General features: G+C 41.2%; 1 protein-coding gene across 1 annotated transcript in view; it reads left to right on the top strand.

Moving 5' to 3' along the window:
- ttyh2 (tweety family member 2) overlaps positions 1–20,503 on the top strand; it is an 83,937-nt gene that overhangs the window by 4,774 nt on the left and 58,660 nt on the right. The window contains exon 2 of the mRNA XM_085360961.1: positions 14,603–14,775. Within this exon, the coding sequence (XP_085217087.1) occupies positions 14,603–14,775 (173 nt within the window). The remainder of the gene's footprint in view (positions 1–14,602; positions 14,776–20,503) is intronic.

The following is a 20,503-nucleotide window of genomic DNA, read 5'->3' as shown; positions in this document are numbered from 1 at the left end:
AAAATGTGATCAGGATTGTAGTACTCGCATTCCATGACTTTCAGGTGCTGTTCATCTTCAGCTAATTCAGCTCATTGTTGGTGTTGTTGGTGCAAATATACTTTTCATGCCAGTCCAACTATTATCTTTGACATTTGTTGGTTGGTTGCTAAGTTGCCTGTTATATTTAGACACAGCATTGGTTCTTCCCCGGAGTTAGGTGTGTTTTTATGCTTAAGTGATTCATAGATCTGAGTTAAGATCAGTGTTAGCACACAAATAAACAACAATAATAATAATAATTCCTCTGAAGATGGTCAGGTACAAGGAGTGGTCTGAAAATCTGTGAAAAACCAGCCAACATCCAAAGAAAAACTTTGAAAGACCTTCACAAAACCTGGAGAGCTATTGCTCAAGATGACTTTAAAACATTACAAGACATTTAGACTCCTTGGAAGAAAAATATAAAGAAATGAGGGGTGGTTCAAGGTGTTGGCGAAGTACTGTACATCAAAAGAAAAGCAGGCTGATTACCAAAGTAATTAACTCAGGCATTACTTGAACCAATTTTGAGTTGGTCATGAGACTCTGGGAAGACACAGGCAGCATGTTCGTGTTTTTTTTGTGAAAATTAAATATTTTCCTCTTATCAGCTGTTCAGTAACAGTAATTACTGGGAAGAATGTGGATTTATGCTCGTGTACGCTCAGTCAAGCACAGAAATGTGTTGAAAAATGTATGCAGCCGCTGCAGGAAATCTGCCATGTTCTTTACTGTTGACAGTTAGCTACTAGTCTCATGTGGTGTTCTGCCTGTTACGGTACAAAGAGTTCAGGGAAGCTTTTGTATTTTAGGGTAGATGTTTGTCTTCTTTGCTCTTGTTCTAAACATTTACACAATTAAGGATGGTTAAAAAAAAACTTTTGTCTGTTTCCTGCACAGGAAAATAGACTTTTTTTCTCTTTTTGTCTGAGACAAATTGACACATCCTGTAATAACCACCTCAGACAGTCTCCTGTTGAAGGCTTTTATCATATTGCTCAGAGTGATATGGGATAAAGACCTGGGCACATACACAGCGTTCATTTATGGTCACAAACAAGAACTTTTAATACATCCCATCTCTCTTGCGTCACAGATCGCGTCTGAAAAATGAGTTCCACCGTGATGCTTGGTTTTTCAGACTTTCCAGGTGTTTTTTGTCACCTTTGCTATTTCTGTAGTCATTCATCAGCATTCCCTTCACCTCACCATCTTTATTCATTGACATAAAACCTCCCAGTTTAAATAAATGCACTGTGTGTCAGAGTCGCTAATCATAAAGACCGGAAAACTTATGTGCAGTCTTTGTGGATAAAATATGTATTTTTTATGATTTTCTCCAAGTCGTATACTTCAGTTTGAAAGCGCTGCAGCTCCATTTCCCATTAAAGTACAGCCATTACATTCTCATTAATACTGCTAGATTTATGACTATTTCTAATTTATGGTTAAAAAATTATTTGATTGCATTTTTGAGCCCTCTTCACACGATGTTGTTTCAAGCAGCTACTTTCCTGATTTGCAGCTAAACGCTTATATGGCACTGTTGTGTTAACTGCGTTTAGTGCGTGTGATCGAAAATGAAAAATTATGCGTTTCAAGAGCTGAAAATCCATTATCTGTTCAGCTATCGCAGTCACTCTGATTGCACTGGAAATTTACCAACTCCTTTTGCCGCCTCCTCAAGAAAATCAATCTTAAATCTGTCGTTCTTAATTCCCATGCTCCTTGTCTTATCTCAGCCTCTCCCCGTTTGCCTGAATGATTGTGTAACCTTATTGTTAAAGCAGTGATTCACCTCAATTCAGTCTCTCTGGTAGGTTGTCTTTTTTTGCTACACAGCCATCTATGTATGTATTGCTCGTTAGTGACATGCATAGACAAAGAGAAAAGAACTTACACTGTCCCCTCTGGGTTTCCAGAAGGTCATTAACCCCAATCTGTCTCCATGCTGCTTGAAGCTAGTGATTAGTATCACCTGATTGACTATATGGTATGGCTTAGGTCTGCACTAATAAGGCAATATTCAAGCCCTCATGCTGATCTAACCACGATTAAACAGGATATGACAGCAGCGGATGACCAACCGTGCTGCTGTAAACTTGGTTTTCTTTGTATTTCCTTAGTGTTATAATTTTAGTTAGTGATATACAACACAGGAAACCTTCAGCAGGTCGCATGAAAGGCCGTACAGCTTTGGCCATACACCAAAGCTGTATGAATTGGGAGACGTGGATTCACTTAGCCACATTCCTCTCATGTCTCTCATGTAAGCTGCTGGGGGGGTTGGGTTTCCTTTGTTGTGACGGTGTGGAATCAAAATCATGACCCCTGACTTCCCCGAGGAAACAGGTTGGCTTTGGGTTCAGAGAGGAAACAAACATAACGCGCTTTGCTTCACTCCAGAGATGTCCCGGTCAGGATGGCCGTGTTTATTAAAGAAGCATTTACTAAAAAAATATTCACAACGCTTTCTTTTTAAAGATAAAACAGAAAGGGTGAAATTAAACGGATTGGAAGAAACTTTAGACACCATCAGTTTATGGTAGTAAGACAACACAATGTAGATATACATCAATACAGCTTTTTTTTTTAATAATAGGCTTCTGTGGGGTACTTTATTGCAATATAGTAGACCTACCATTGATATTAGTTTCACAATAACAATGGTGCAAAATACCACCCATGTAGCGACAGCTTATAATCAAGTTATCAAGAGCAGTGGAGCGGATAAAAACTTTTTTTTTTCTTCCATCTCCAGTATTTGCTTCAAAGTTGCTTCTTGCTTCCTCTCACTGCAGGCATTAGGAAACTGGTTGAATGTAGAACTGCAGTTGGTCTTTGGATGCTTTTTTAATTGCTTGTGTTAGCCATACTGGTATTAATACTTCCCTAACATAGTGTAATAGATTTGAAACAATGGTTTAACAACAGAACCCCCCCCCCTGCTTCTCATCCATATCTCATGGGTCACCTTGCTGGGACTTAATAGCATCCCAGCTGTGAACATGGGCAGGCTCAGCTGAATGCACTGAGCTGGAAAGGGCCCTCGTCCCCAGGCATCCAAGTACGTATCGGAGTGGAACAGGCAGAAGCAAGGAGGAAGATAGTGAGTTGGACCATTCATTGATCTTTGGGTGGGGGACTTTGCTTCTTTGCCATATCAGCTTGCATTTCTTAAGGCGCTTGGCTGCCTCAGTTCAATCTGGTATGGTGGTCTTGAGTCATAGAAAAAGTGCTGTGCTATGTCATGCAGAATGGTTAATGTAATAAAGAAAGAAATGATGGGGGAAAATTTGCCATGGGGCTCTCATTTTAAAAACTAAAGTTTACTAATTGTGAGGAGTACTAAAAGTACGTTTGTTAAGTATTAAGTTCAATTAAAAAAAACTTGATGACATGAATCTAAAGATGTGGGATTTAAGCTTTTTACAAAGTTGCTGTTGTGTTGTTTTGTAGGAGAGAAGGATCCAGTCCCTGTGGAGTTTTGGGGTGTAGAAGGGAAAGGTAGTGAAACATTAAAAGAATAAGTGAAAGAGAAAGCTCTTTTCTGGTGACATTCACCAGCAGCTACTGTTTCCCACCAAGCTTTGAATTTCAAAGTGGAGCTTTTTCTTTTTAAATGTCTTCTTTTTTCACTAACTGACCTGACACCTATTTAACCCCTATCACGCTGAAGTAATGTCACTGCCCATTCAGGCCACTGTCGAATTTGGTGTATTGCAAAGCAATGTGCACAACGCCTGGAGGCCTTCCCAACCTACGCACAGCTGTCTGCCACCTGCTGTGGAGCTCCAATGCTTGCAGAAGACAGTTCACATCGCTTAGCGTTGCATTTAGAGCTCCTCTAAGTTTGTGGAATTCCTCTGTTAAATGACTCAGGGCTGCTTAGCAGATGCACTTTAACAGATGGAGGTGCTTTCCATTTCTATGTATTAATTATGTGTATTAAAAATTGATTTTTAATGGAAGCTAGGGCTGCCACGATTAGTCGACTAGTCACGATTATGTCGACTATTAAAATCGTCGACGACTAATTTAATAGTCGACGCATCGTTTGAAGCTTTGTAAGATCACAAAGGACGCAGGAGTACCGGTAGTAGGATTTAAGAGTGTAATAACGGACTGAAACAGAAGATGGCAGCATTGCATGTACAAGGATGCCAGCTGCCGTTAAACCCCGAAGAAGAAGAAGCTGTGTCCCAGAATTCATAGCGCAGCCCAGCGCAGTTGTCAACAATGGCGGCAGCTAGTTAGTTTTAACTTTACTCTTATTATTCTTTCTGGGTCACAAAATAAACGTTTAACATATTTTCAGGCTTGAATGTAGCTGTGTAAACCTCAAATATCTGCTCAGTTTATCAAGACACCACATATTTTCAAAAGCGCTCCGACGTTTTCGGAGACGTCTGTTACCCACTAGCTCGTTAGCTAGGCGGGGGCAAGGCTAACTAGAGCCGTGAGAACACCGGACTCCCGGCAAATCGTTTTCAAACCCACCGCCGTCTTTCGCTAGTCAGGTTAAACATATATATAAGTCACTTAGATAACTTAAAAATGTTATTGTTTGGCTTTCTTTAGTATTTTATTTGTTCCTGAGTAAATCGGTTTGGCTGAGATTAAAGTTATAGTTTTTGCACAGCTAAAACTGTCAAGCAGACAGCTGATTATCAGAAGTGTGAGACGCTGGAGAATATACTCCGGTGTCCTGTTATATTTTAGAAAGCAAGGAGTTTATTAAACTTCACCGAAACAATCTGCAAATTTCATTAAAATTTAATAAACTACCATCTTGTCTTTATTTTTAGTTAGCACAAACACTTCAAGCTGTAAGCTAATGATAGTTATATAAGACCAGATGCTGCTGGTGCAATAAGCTGTATGCTGTACGTCCAATGGATGATGATCTGATTAGTCGACTAATCGCAAAAATAATCGGTGACTAGTCGACTATCAAAATAATCGTTTGTGGCAGCCCTAATGGAAGCTCAGTAAAAGGCACATATAACACTTAGGGAGTTGTGAGTTTACATCTGTGTTGACATAGCACGACCTCTATGTGCTCTGTTTCTTGTCTGTCTTTGTTATGCTCCAGCAAAGCGGCAGAGAGTGCTCATCAAGGACACTGAATATTTGGAAAGATGTTCTCTAGTAAATCAGAGTCTTTCCAGTGAAATTAAGTTGAACTGACTGTGAAGCTGTAAAAGCAAACTTCCACATCCCTGCATTAAACCTCCCACAGTCCCTCTCTTGGATTGAGACCGAAGCAGGGGCGGAGCGTGGGGGTGGCTTACGGGGCTTAAGCCCGGGTTGTTTTGTCAGAAGCCCGGGGTATTTTGGAGTGTAATTTTTTCATAGTTAGATGCCTGGCTGACAACTGTATAAAACAAAAAGTACACACAATATTCGAAGCACATAGTGCACACTGTGGGAATTTACGACTGTGCGTGAATCCCCCCCTGATATTGGTATGATCCGAGCTCAGGCACTAAGCGACTGAGCGAGGGGGCGGGGCAGCTGCTGCCCGTGAGTGCGCTGTTGGAGAGACGGAGCCAGCCATACTAAGGAGAGCTTAAGTTTGACCAGGTACCAAAGCAAATCATTCGTACCGTACAAATAATGTAAATATGACGGTGCATCACGAAAGATTGATATGAAACTGATCACTTGACCAATATTACGTTACTTGCTCTTCAAGTGAATCAACAAATGGCAAAATGAAAAGCCGAACAAATGCTATTTTTTTTAGAGAGTCTTAGCTTACGTGTGTTTATTTCATATTTTCAGTTCTTACCCTCCCCGACTAAATCGGTTTCAGTTATGTACTGAAACATAAGAATGGACATTCGAGGGTTCTTTCAAAGAAAAAACTCAGGTAAATGTTATTTTATATATTATGCTTTGTATGTTGTTCAGTATATTTCTATGCAAAACAAGAGGGATTTCAGTACACAGCAGGATATTCACATTTGTAACCAGATATTTACATACACTTTAGGGAGAAAACATAAAACATTTTTACTGTACAACATCAATTTAGAGTAAATTTTTGTTTTAGATAAATATTGAAATATATTTTGAATTAGTTAAATTTCAGAATAAAGAGAGACAGAGCTATTTTTATCACTTTCATCAAATTTAGGAGTACATGTACACTAAATTTATTGTTAATTAATAAGAAAACTCCAGACGATTCCATTCTGAGCTGAAGAAGCTTCTGATAGGTTAGTAGAGTCCATGTGAGTAAATTGGTGGCACAGCTGTGGATGCATATAAGGCAAAACACAGAGCCTGTTTCTTTGACATGGGAAAATCAAGAGATATCAACCAAAACACCAGGAAAAGAACTGTGGAGCTCCATAAATGTGGCTCAGTTTGAATACAATTTGGTGCCATTTGCAATTAAGAAATACAGATAGTTTCTCTCTTTACTCTTAAAGTTAACAAATATGTTTTTATATTTATCAATCTAAAAAAATAAACATTTAGTCTGATTTGATGTTACAATTAAAAAAGTGTTTTTATCTGAAGAGTAAATATCTGGTTTCAACTGTATATTTGATGATTGTCAGCACAAAGAGGGAGAGAGAGGAGAACGAGGACAGAACAGATGAACAAGAGCAGGTGAGACACACATGTTAGTCAAATGGTTGTTTACCAAAAGTATCACCGTATCATAGGTCCTCATGTATCTCGTACCTAGTGTTTCTTTTTAGGTTTGTTATTTTTCAAATTCTGTATTTATTAAGTTCTGCAGGCTTGTTTGCACAACAAGGCTAAATAATTATAGAAACTTTTCTCAATCTAAATAGTGGACTTTGGTAGAATTAAAAAATAAGTGTAGTGCAGGTCTATGATGATTTTTAGTGCTGCTATCATCTAGTTCTGATTCTGGTTCTGTCTTGGTTAAGTCCTCAGTAGTCCTGATTTTGAACTGTTGTAGTCCTGTTTTAATTCTGGATCAGTTCTGGGTCTGGTTGAATTGGGGTTTAGTCCTCGTGTCTTGATACAGCCCTGACCTTGTTCTGCCTTGCTGCTTAATTAAAAAACTAGTTTAAGGTGTCCTGCACATGTGATATATATTTTTCCCTATATGAAGTCATTCTTTTTTGAACAGAGCCTATTAATCTTTTAGTCATTTCTACACCCCCCCCCCCCCCCCCCCCAAAAAAAAAAAAAAAAAAAAAATCCCACATGCATACTACTCTTTGGGCTAAGCCCCGGGTGTTTCAAATGTCTGGCTCCGCCTCTGGACCGAAGCACCGTGAACATGCTCCGGAGCGGCATAGACTCCACTCAGTATTGATTTTTGCATCCTTCGAGTCGTAAGTGCATTCAGAGGGTTATTTTCAGTATTTCATATTATCTGACGTTAGAAAGCAATAACATCATTCTGCCTTGGCCAGCTGTCTTTAAGTCTGTTTGTTATATTTCTCACATAGATAGGTCATTACAGCATCACTGTCCGTTTATCTCACCGTCCCATCTGTGCTGGCTTTCATCATACCTTTGATGGTGCTCGGGGGAGAATAAATGACTCAGCCAGTGCCCTTTGGGTCATTTCTACCCCCGGGTTATTACTGCTTCATTATGCTTCTCCCTTTGTCCTCCATTTGAACAAGAACGTGTGTCTGAGCCTTTGTTTATTATTTATTCTCTGTTATGGGCCATTTTGTTGATTGTAATTGTAGTGTGGTTAAATTGCAAACCATTCTTTTTAAAGTTGTTCTCAATATTCTGTTCGGCCATGTTCTAGTTTTTTTTAGTGGGTTTTTATAAAAGAATAATGATGAACTCTGCATTTTTTAGAGTCTGATTAACGAATGAATTACTGCTTACAAATTCAGTATATAGATGTTCAAAGACAGATCTAATAGGCTTTACTTGCCGTCTAATTTGCATTGGATATGCTACAGGCAGTTTAAAGTTCATACAGGGGCCACCTCAGAATTTCTGAGTAACAAATAGTTCAAAAGTTCAATTAAAAACAATCTGCCCATTTTAACTGTGTGTTAAGTGTATTACCCTGCAGTTTGGGGCAGGGGGCTTCGTTCTTTGGGGCAGATTCTTTTTTTGGCATTCAACAATGATATCTTGTACTGGATTTTGGCAAAATCACATTATTATGCAACATTCCTGCCTCAAGGCAAGGCCATCTACAATGGGATTGTAATGGGAGAGAAACTGGGCCGAGCAGTGAGTAACAGAGTGTGTTTGAGGTAGCCGTGAGGATGAGGTATCTCTGTCGGCTGTCTCCCATGTTATGAATTCACGCACATGGAAACACACACTTTGTCAGGCAGCCACTCTTTGCCTGCACCACCTCTCTTTGTCTCTATTTTGCTCTTTTTCTCATCTGCACCCTCACTGTTTTCATTACCACAACAATTCCTCCGTCATTCTGTCATCCTCTTTTTATGCAACCCCCCCCCCCCCCCCCCCCCCAACCCCCTCACCCACCCCCTCACCCATGCTATGCAGCTCTCCGGGACTGCCTTTACGCTCAGCTAGATCTTCCTTTCTTTCCTGTGCCGTTGCCTCCAGCCTCGTGCTCACCCCACCCCCGTGTCTATAGGGACAATTGGGAGGAAACAAAAGAGAGCGGACAGCACGGCCTCTTGAGTTTACAGTGAGCAAGTAAGGAGAAGGGTGTTAACATATTGAGTCTGCTTTTATGGCGAACTACTCAAACCTAATTTAGGTAGCAGTTAAGTGGTCGGAGCTGCCAATTTGAATGAATGTGTGCACACTCTGGTCAGTAAAAGATAAATGGTGTTTTTAAACTTAATGGAAGGTTGGAGTACTTGGGGATGATGGTTCCGGGATGGGGTTTGCGGCGTGGTTATGTGTGTCTTTGTGCGTCCTGCTCCTGAATGGATGCTACATAATTTAGAAGCTATTATTTTTGCACCCTACTACTGAGAAGAAAGAACAGTAGAGGAAATGACAGACAGTGTTGTCTCAGCTATAACTGCTTTAAAAGCAATACATTTATGAGTTCTGTTTTAAGTCCTATATATTCTTTGACTTTGTTGTCAACAAAAACATAATCGCTTGTGCTCCTCTCATTCTGTCACTTTCTCTGCTTCTTCTGCATTGCCTGCCTGCATAGGAATCACAAGACAGAGGCATGGCAATTTAACCAAGCCTGTCACATGCTGCTTAATTCAAATAGGCTGATAATTCACCCGTTCACTCGTCTTCCTTCCCTGCTGCAAGGGCAACAACTAACATGCATGTTACCATGGCGATAAGAGGGGCCCGGTGGCCTAGTGTTTGTTCGTTCAGCGGGAGTTTCCCCCTTTTCTCTCCTCTGTTGAAAAATCCAAAGCTGTCTCCCACCCATCCCCCTCTGTTCATATTTTCCACCTGCGCCCCCACATCTCCATCTCATTTACTGTGTTCACCTCAATTACACCCAGTTTATGCCAGCTCTCATCATTCAAAAACTCCACCCTGCTTTAAGATGTCGCTCTCGCTCCAGCTCTCTTTGTCTCACCTTGGTGAGCGCTCCCATCCATCTGTCTGAGCACTGCGAAATTGCAAAGTGCTAAATTTTCATTTAAAGAACTTCTTTATATGTAGCATTTTCTTCTATTGCCTTTTATTTTTGGTCAAAGTGTGAAAGCATTGTGGCAAAGCCTAAAATAGGAAGACTCACCTTACTCTCTTGGTTCCCTTTAATGCCATGTGCACTATATTTTATGTGAAGGACTCACTCATTTGCAGTGAAAATGCAAAGTATTTAACATTTATGCTAGCTCCCGGGTGTCTTGTCTCAGTGCTGCTCTTCTGCTCGAGCCAACGTTAACCGACTCACTGGCTCCCACACCATCACAAACTTGATGTATCATAGGAAAAAAATTTTTTTTTCCATAAATATAAATAATTTTTGCTAGTGAGAAGGAGGCTAGCAGATGTTAGCTAGCAAACAGCTGGCAGCCACGTCTGCTAGCTAGAATTTTTCTGACAGGTAAGCAGGTAACACTCAGTAACATTTACTGCTAGAAAGTAAATGCACTTTTTACAGTACTAATCATGAGAGGGGTTGTGAGCCAGCTTGCTGTAAGCCATGCAACCATTTTCCTCTTCTTTCATCTGGTTCCCTTAGGGTTCACTACAGTAGATCATTTGCTTCAGTCTGAACCTATCTCTTGCCTCCTCCTCATTTACACCAAACCCTCCTTCACTACACCCATGAATCCATTTTGTGGTCTCTTTCCATCCTGCCTGGCAGATCTATATTCAAAATTTTTTTTTGTCCTGTATATCCACTATTCCCAAACTGCTCACCCTGTCCCTCTGGTATACTAATTTATAATCCTGTCCCTCTGGATCACTCCCACTGAAAATATTAACATATTTAATTCTGCCACCTCCAGCTCGACCTCCTGTCTTCAAATAACATATAATTGCAGGTCTCTCTACCATCTTGTAAACCTTCCTTTTCACTCCTGCTGCTATGCTTGTTACAATCACCCCTGACACTCATCCTGACCCACTGCCTGCACCCTTTTCTTACCTGTCTTGTGCACTGTCCATTGCTTCAAATGATTTACCCAGGGTATTTAAATTTGTCCACCTTCACTGCCTCTGCTCTTTGCATCTTCACTGTTACCCATATTTCCGTCTTAATGTCATGTATTCTACAAGCCATGCAACTACAGACAGTGTAAAAATCGACATAGCTATAATGATGTCACCCACAGGTTTCTGAAGTCCCATTTTGAAGCCTGATGAGTGTTTCTGCTGTCACAATCTTGGTTTCAAAAAACAGATGTGACAAGGAAGGGCTGGTCTGACTTTGGTATTAGCTAAAAACTTGAGTTCAATTCAATTTTATTTATATAGCGCCAAAACACAACAACAGTCGCCTCAAGGCGCTTTATATTGTAAGATAGACCCTACAATAATACATACAGAGAAAAAACCCAACAATCATATGACCCTCTATGAGCAAGCACTTTGGTGACAGTGGGAAGGAAAAACTCCCTTTTAACAGGAAGAAACCTCCGGCAGAACCAGGCTCAGGGAGGGACGGCCATCTGCTGCGTCCGGTTGGGGTGAGAGAAGGAAGACGGGATAAAAGACATGCTGTGGAAGACAGACAGAGATTACAAGTATGATTCAGTGCAGAGAGGTCTATTAACACATGTTGAGTGAAAAAGGTGACTGAAAAGGAAATCCAGCCCCAACTATATGCTTTAGGAAAAAACAAAAACAAAACAACTTGTAATTGGCTGTGTGCAGTAAAACCATTTTGAAATGTGATATAACCATTTTTGGTCAACATTGCCCAAATTTAGAGACTGAGCCCATAAATTTAGTAGGGATGTTTTTACAGAGGTTCAGATAGAAAGCCATTTTCCCATAGACGTTCAACGTTCAAGGTTCTTTATTTGTCACATGCATAGTTATACAAGTATAACACACAGTAAAATGTAACCTGACACGCTAAAATGGGGGGGGGGGGGGGGGGGGTTAGTAGAGGAAGAACATTAGGTGTATGTGCAGTAGTAGCAGCAAGCAGGTGAATTCTGTACATTACGTGAATTAAATAAGAATAGACAATCTGACTATTTTACAGAATAGACAATATAAACATATTTAAAATTAAAGGAATTTGAAATGTACATTGTGCCTGGGTTTAGAGTGTCTGGAAGAGAGTCCTGTCTCAGTCAATTATAGATGATGTGAGAGGGCGGGTGTGTGTGTTTAGGGCCCGGATGGCTTGGGGATAGAAGCTCCTCTTGAGTCTCTCTGTCCTTGCCCGGATGATGCGGAACCTTCTACCGGATTGCAGAAGTTGGAACAGTTTGTTGCCAGGATGGGACGGGTCCTTCAGTATCTGCGCTCCTCTAGTCCGGCATCTCCTGGTGTAGGTGTCCTGAAGCGGGGGGAGAGCAATCCTGCAGCAGCGTTCTGCTGTACGGATCACTCTCTGCAGAGCTTTTTGGTCCTTAACACAGCTGTTCCCAAACCACGATGTCATGTTCTGTGTAAGGATGCTCTCCACAGCGGATGTATAGAAAATCCTGCGGATCTTTGGAGAGACCCTGAACTTCCTCAGTTGTCGTAGGTGATACAGGCACTGCCTAGCCTTTTTGGTCTGGACCTGAATGTGGGCAGACCATGTCAGGTCTGAGGAGATGTGGACACCAAGATACTTGAAGGACTGCACCCTCTCCACTGGAGCTCCATTGATGATAATGGGCTTGTAGTCTCTGTGCTGACTCCTTCTGAAGTCCACCACCAGCTCCTTGGTCTTGCCAACGTTCAGCTGGAGGTGGTTGTCCTGGCACCATGATGCCAGATTCTTCACTTCGTCGATGTAGGCCGTCTCATCGTTGTTGGAGATGGCACCCAACACCACTACGTCTGTAGTCTATGGGAAAAATCTGGAACCACAGCTATTGCCATCGGGTGGCAGGTTTAAGTCACTTCAGTGTTGGCATAATTTAGAAGCTATATTCATGCTTAGGCTTTCTACACACATACAATAGGTATCTGCAGTACTATCTTTACCATGTTCAAGTCACCTTTTAGTCAAGACTGGTGCTTCTAATTCTCAACAACTGTATAAATGGTGGAATAATGACGGCAATGCAAGCTGTTTAATGATGTTTCTTGTGTAACATCATCCACACATTACATGCAACTATAAGTGACTGCGCCAATCTGTTAGTGCCCAAAGCAGTTGCTAGCAGGTTATTGCTTCAGCACGATATACCTATTTGTGGCCAATTTCAACTTGCAAGTTGCAGCAACTGCCAGCAAACATTCAAGAAGGGTCATTAACTGGACTCTATGCCTATGTAACTGAATCTTTGGCCATTAATTTCACAGCTGCTGCCATCAAACTCCAGCAACCACTCTCTGATCAGTTGGGGAATATGTATTTTTCCCTTGCAGCCGGTGGTTTCTAAATGTTTGCCAACTGGTTTCTAGGCCTGTGTAACTCGGGCCTTATTCACGTGATGTGACAGCAAAACCTGAACAGAAGTTCATGGAAAACGAGCTGTTTGCTGTCTTCTTCGGTGACCTCTGTAAACATGATTATCATGACTTCCTGTGCTGAGTTCCTTTGAGGTCTAACATGAAGTTTGTTTTGTGAATTATGGTCACTGTTAGAGCTGGGAAGGAGGATTCTCCAGGATATGGGCACTGGCTAAGGATTTGGGAGTTACAAGTCATTAGCCAATGAGCATCCAGTCTCCTCGGCCTCACATCAGATTTCAAAACGCCAAGATGTTGAGTGTGAAAATGCTCTGCTCAAGGCTTCATTAATGGGACACAGTTTGGAGTTTTTTGGGTTTTTTTATAGAGATGAATAATGAAAAAAAATGTAAAGCACCTCAACAGGACCAGTAGAAACAAATAGTGTTTTTTTAGTGGGAAGAGAGTAAAAGTTATAAAAGATTTGTTGTGCAAAAAGAGCAAACATATAAATGCTTTTATCCAAACATACCTTGCAGTTATGAAGACTTCCAAATAAAGTGTTGCTAGTTTTCTGATTTCAGAGAATTTTTAGATTTGCGGTTCAACTGGCTGTTTATAGCAGTAAACGATATATTCCCGCAAACTCTTCCGTTGCTGAATTTTAATCCCACCACTTCACTTGCAGGACACATGACATCACAGGCGAGAGAACAGATGGCTCAGCACTGAAAAGATTTCAGGAAAACTAAAAAGGAAGAGTAAAGGGGGCGGAAAGGAGGGGGCCGAGCTCGAATAAACCCATCTGCTCACAGATGGATGCAGATTTCATTTGGGCCTGTTATGACAGTCTTGTTGCTATTTTTGTCACCGCTCTCCATCTTTCGCAGAAGGTGGGATGGGGGCAAAAAGGAGGGGTTGAGAGGGAGAGGAGTGTACCCAGAGATGTATGAGGAGGTGTCTTGTCTGCTTTCCAGTTGGATTCGGGATCCCAGAATGCAGCTGGCCTTGTTACCATGGCTGATGCAGGCATATTTATTATTGTTTATGTGTGTTATTACCACACAAATCACAATAAGGGCTGACAGCAAAGCTGGAAACTGGTTATTTGTATGGGAAGTTAGCACAATTTAGAAGCCAGTTAAACCCAGCGAGCTGTACTGATATAAGGGTTGCTCTGTATACAGAATATTTCTTCGTTATTTAAATTTTACTGATACTTAAAAAGCAATAGTTTAATTACAGTGGGCACTTAAAGCAGTTCAAGTTACTTTTTCCACTACTTCACAACTTAAGTGTTAACGTCTTCCTCACTAGTAATTATCCAGTAATATTAATTAATAAGTCAGTGTGCCAACATTTTGCATTTGATGCTTGAGAAACATTTTAAATCACAAGAACTTTTAGAGGAAAAAAATGTGGTGAAACATGTGAAAATGTAATTATACTCAATGTCACTTGTATGCAGTTTAATATACAGACTGTAAATTACTTTGCATTTTAGTACTTTGTAGTAAAATGGTATAGACCTCTGGTTTTTCTTACTGCCGTGTGGATGTTACAGCACGGTGCTTATAAAATAATAAGTTTCCTTGCAATGACACAAGGCGTTTGATTTATTTCCTCCTGTTCTCACCCTCTGCAGTCACTCATATTCCTGGGCTGTGTGGCGGCGGCGGGGCTTGGCCTCAACCTTCTGTGTCTGGCCATCTACCTGAGCTGCTTGTGCTGCTGCCGTAAAGAGGAGGAGGAGGAAAGCAAGAAACCTAATTCCTGCTGCGTCACCTGGTCGGCAGTCGCCGCCGGCCTCATCACATGGTGAGAGAATCACGACTCAGACAGCGTGTTATGCATAACCATGATTACAGTTCGCACACGCTCTCCACTGCTGTCTGCAGTTCTGTGTTTTCCCATTTTCTTTATTTGTTGTTCTGTATTCCTCATACAGAGCTGTAAGTGCTGTGATGTTTTCACTGCACATTCTCTATTCCCACACTAACTTATTAGTCTGTAGCACGTAGACTCTCTGTGTATTTGTCCACTCTGTTTGTCTTTTTGTCTTCCCATTTGTATTCTCCGTGTGTTCGGAGCCTCTCCTTTTGGTCTTCGTAAACACTGTAGGTTCATGCGTCTCTACCATTTGTTCATTTCTAGTGATTTCTAGTTTTGAAAATGTTCCACAGGATTTGAATTTGTTTTGTTGAAAATGGCTCTTTAGGAAACTATGGTCACTATATTTTGAGGCACAATAAAAATTCATCCAACGCTGAGTTCACTCTGGTATTAACAAAATATCCCACTGGCATTTGTGGCTCTCAAGCACTATACCAGTGGTTGATGGAAGCTATCCTGATGTGGGCGTATTGTCAATGTTCTGCTGACAATGTGGAAGTGCAATTGTGCATTGCTGGCTAGGGCAGCCAGCTGGGAGACAGAGCTTTTCTATTATGCAAATTATAATTAAAAAGCAAAAAAACCCCAACCAAAAATCAAAATGTAGGTGGATCGGTTACTGTACAATAAGCAGAACAATGAGCTGCACATCTTTCATTTATATTTTGGTAGGAAAATAGGGGATAGGTGCATTGATTCACTGAAATGTATGCAAACATGGAAATAAAGTCTATAATAGTTTGTATGTCTGCCTTCGGGGCGATTGGGGTGATCGTGGCTCAAGAGTTGGGAGTTCGCCTTGTAATTGGAAGGTTGCCGGTTCGAGCCCCGGCTTGGACAGTCTCGGTCGTTGTGTCCTTGGGCAAGACACTTCACCTGTTGCCTACTGGTGGTGGTCAGAGGGCCCGGTGGCGTCAGTGTCCGGCAGCCTCGCCTCTGTCAGTGCGCCCCTGGGTGGCTGTGGCTACTATGTAGCTGCCATCACCAGTGTGTGAATGTGTGTGTGAATGGGTGGATGACTGGGTGTGTAAAGCGCTTTGGGGTCCTTAGGGACTAGTAAAGCGCTATACAGTGGGGCAAAAAAGTATTTAGTCAGCCACCGATTGTGCAAGTTCCCCCACTTAAAATGATGACAGAGGTCAGTAATTTGCACCAGAGGTACACTTCAACTGTGAGAGACAGAATGTGAAAAAAAAATCCATGAATCCACATGGTAGGATTTGTAAAGAATTTATTCGTAAATTAGGGTGGAAAATAAGTATTTGGTCAATAACAAAAATACAACTAGATACTTTGTATCATAACCTTTGTTGGCAATAACAGAGGTCAAACGTTTACTATAGGTCTTTACCAGGTTTGCACACACAGTAGCTGGTATTTTGGCCCATTCCTCCATGCAGATCTTCTCGAGAGCAGTGATGTTTTGGGGCTGTCGCCGAGCAACACGGACTTTCAACTCCCGCCACAGATTTTCTATGGGGTTGAGGTCTGGAGACTGGCTAGGCCACTCCAGGACTTTCAAATGCTTCTTACGGAGCCACTCCTTTGTTGCCCGGGCGGTGTGTTTTGGATCATTGTCATGTTGGAAGACCCAGCCTCGTTTCATCTTCAAAGTTCTCACTGATGGAAGGAGGTTTTGGCTCAAAATCTCACGATACATGGCCCCATTCATTCTGTCCTTAACACGGATCAGTCGTCCTGTCCCCTTGGCAGAAAAACAGCCCCATAGCATGATGTTTCCACCCCCATGCTTCACAGTAGGTATGGTGTTCTTGGGATGCAACTCAGTATTCTTCTTCCTCCAAACACGACGAGTTGAGTTTATACCAAAAAGTTCTACTTTGGTTTCATCTGACCACATGACATTCTCCCAATCCTCTGCTGTATCATCCATGTGCTCTCTGGCAAACTTCAGATGGGCCTGGACATGCACTGGCTTCAGCAGCGGAACACTTCTGGCACTGCGGGATTTGATTCCCTGCCGTCGTAGTGTGTTACTGATGGTGACCTTTGTTACTTTGGTCCCAGCTCTCTGCAGGTCATTCACCAGGTCCCCCCGTGTGGTTCTGGGATCTTTGCTCACCGTTCTCATGATCATTGTGACCCCACGGGATGAGATCTTGCGTGGAGCCCCAGATCGTGGGAGATTATCAGTGGTCTTGTATGTCTTCCATTTTCTGATGATTGCTCCCACAGTTGATTTTTTTCACACCAAGCTGCTTGCCTATTGTAGATTCACTCTTCCCAGTCTGGTGCAGGTCTACAATACTTTTCCTGGTGTCCTTCGAGAGCTCTTTGGTCTTGGCCATGGCGGAGTTTGGAGTCTGACTGTTTGAGGCTGTGGACAGGTGTCTTTTATACAGATGATGAGTTCAAACAGGTGCCATTCATACAGGTAACGAGTGGGGGACAGAAAAGCTTCTTACAGACGACGTTACAGGTCTGTGAGAGCCAGAGATTTTCCTTGTTTGAGGTGACCAAATACTTATTTTCCACCCTAATTTACGAATAAATTCTTTACAAATCCTACCATGTGAATTCATGGATTTTGTTTTCACATTCTGTCTCTCACAGTTGAAGTGTACCTCTGGTGCAAATTACTGACCTCTGTCATAATTTTAAGTGGGGGAACTTGCACAATCGGTGGCTGACTAAATACTTTTTTGCCCCACTGTATAAATACAGGCCATTTACCATTTATTCTTCAGCACAGCCTGAACTCTGTTAGGGAAGCTTTCTTTAAGCAGTCTTCAGGAATAGTTCTCCAGGCTTCAGACCTTTCAAAGCTCTTCTTTGAATGCAGCCTGTCTTTTGTTATATTCTCTCTCAAGATGATGCTTCAGTAATGTTGACATCCACGTTCTGCTGAGGCCAATCTATGACTGATAGTATTCAACTCTAGGATTTTCTGTCCAAGTAGTGTGTTTGGGATCATTGTCATGTGGAAAAAATGACGTTGAGACTTTCCAGATCGTATTGCATGGTGGATCAAAATCTGACCGTACTTTTCTGTTTTCTTAATTTAATCAATTTTGACAAAATCCTCAACACCACTGTCTCAAATGCAACTCCAAACTATGAGAGAGCTTCCACCATCCTTTACAGATTGCTGCACACAGTCAGTGTTGTACATCTGTCCTGGCCATACTGGTGATTTTGGATTCATCTTTCCCTAAGACTTTTTGCAACTGATTTTCAGTGCAATTCTTTTGGCATACCACAGCCCTTTCTCCCCGTTTCCCGTAAGGATGGCTTCTTGGCAGCCATTCTTCCACTGAGACCATTACTGATCCTCTAGCAAACAAGTAGTTGGATCAACTGTAGGCCTACATGCATCTGTCACTTCCTCTGTCAGGTCTTTGGTGGATATTTTCCCATTTCCTGAGGTCAGAAAGGTCATCTTAGAGTTTCACATACAGATCCTCTGCTGTGGATAATTTTTTTTAGAGCTGCTAATTCTTATTTGTGTTTTTCACTTGCCCAATTTCCATACTGAGAAATGCCAAGTTTTAGGCTTTAAAAACAAACAAAAAAACAGGTACAAGCAGTGGAATTAAAATGAACGCAAAAGCAGCCAATGCCCAAAGAAAAACTCAGAGAAAGCCCAGAGAACTACAGCTCGAGACCAGCGTGGAAGCAAAATATAAAGAAATGAGGGAGGATCAAGACACAATACTTCATGATATACACTGCACATGCAGGCCAAAAGAATGTAGAAATATAGAGGGACAAAAGATGACTATAGTATTTTAAAATTTTATTTCAGTTGTATTGTTAAATTATTTATTGGAAAAAAAATGACGCACATGAAGGTCATTCTACCTATCAAAATCCCTTCTGTGTCTCACTGGGAATATGGCAGGAATATCATACTGTAGAGGCCTTGAAAATTACACCAGTCAGTGCAGTTTTAATGACTTCCTAGTTTTCCTGGCTTGCTGAATGACTGCGTTTCCTCTCGCTTGTACAGGCCCAAGTATCAAACTGTACTGCTGCAGACGTAGCCTACTTGTTTTGCTTGTTTAAAAACTTTTTGTTTATGTCACTGGAAGAATAATGCAACCCAGTGCAATGAATTTGTATTTTTCATTAGCACAAATTTTGTGTCACCCTCACATTGTGTGAGTGCCAACCCTAAGTATGGCATTTTATGCAAAAATCACGTATTAAATAAACCACTTAAAATGTGAAAACGATACTATTTTAAGGATAAATGTTTTCTTTTTTGTTATCGTTAAGATGATATCAGACGCAGTATTTCCCCTCAGATTTTATAATGGAGCAGCGTTGCAGTTAATGTGATTTGTTTTGGCTGGAGGCTGCTGCATCTCATCAAGTCTGTGGTGAACTGAAAACTTCCCTGATGTGAAGTGACATTAGCTGTGATATATACAATAGATTAATGGCATTAGTGTTATAGCCTTTAGCTGGTATAGGAAGCCTAAAGCAGCTAATTATTTTTGGCAAGATCCAACTTTTCATTCATTAAAGTTTCGGCTTTTGCGACAGACTCGAACACGTGAACTTAGGTAACACAGTCAGCACTTACATCGCCACATAGAACCCATCAAATCCCTCAATGAGCTCCGCTGTCCTCGCAAAGTGGATAATTGAATTACTCGACTATCCACAAAGGAGGGGACAGTCAACCATGTGACAACCATGCTTAGTAACTACCTGATTCAGATGTTACCAACCCATCAGCTTTTATCAGTCTCACACACAGATCCCCAATGAGTGGAGTCCTCTACTTTCAGTGTGGCCCAGTAGTTTGTTATTAACCATTATAATCATTCTAATAAACAGAGATCAACACAAATTATGGTGGCTCCAACCAGCAGTACTGAATAAGGTGACAACTCACTCACCTGGTTGGTTATCTACTGCCAGTGTCATGTGATTAATTACTGCTGCACGACTATGTCCAAAACGATTATTATGATCATTTTGATTAATATTGCAACCGTGATTATTTGTCCTGATTATTTGTTGATTTTAGTGATGAAATCTTTTGTTAATGCACTTTCACTCACATTCATATTATGTTAAATTCCTGTGTTACAGTAAATTTTAATTGGTTCTCTTTATTCACCTAATTTCAGTGGACGTCTTAGAAGAAAAATAAAAAGTGGCCCAAAATGTAAAACAAAATTCAATAAACAGTCTACTTATTTTGCTCTTACGTTCCAGTTAATTAGAACATCTTTGCCGACAATTTAGTGTTTATTTAGCTTACCTAAATGCATCTCCCAGAAGACAAATATAAAGTATTTCACTGCTCGTAATACCTGCATGTGCTCAGCAGCTCTGTAGCAAAGAATGTGCATCTTTGGTCGAGCAGAATGGAACTATGTTGGTGATTTCACTGTGTTTTTATGAGCTGGATGGATAAGCTGGAGAAGCTGGCTGGGGAGACAGAGGTCTGAGCGTCCTTGCTTAGGATGCTACACCCGCAACCCGGCCCCGGATAAGTGGAAAAAGATGGAGAGATGGAAGGATGGATATGAAAAACAAAAACAAACAAACAAACAAACTACAGTTTGTGGTTATGTTTTCAGATGGCTGAATAAGTTAAGTTGTGTTGTGTTGAGCAGACACAACTCCACAGCACTCTTTGACTAAGATCTTTTCTTGGTTAACACTTGCCTTAAAT

The sequence above is a fragment of the Diplotaxodon limnothrissa genome, linkage group LG8 (genome assembly GCF_057381915.1).
Source record: "Diplotaxodon limnothrissa isolate DT_005_m linkage group LG8, D_limnothrissa_male_GT1.1, whole genome shotgun sequence".
Classification (NCBI taxonomy): domain Eukaryota; kingdom Metazoa; phylum Chordata; class Actinopteri; order Cichliformes; family Cichlidae; genus Diplotaxodon; species Diplotaxodon limnothrissa.
Note: the sequence above shows the minus strand (reverse complement) of the source record. Positions and strands in the feature narration are given on the sequence as shown.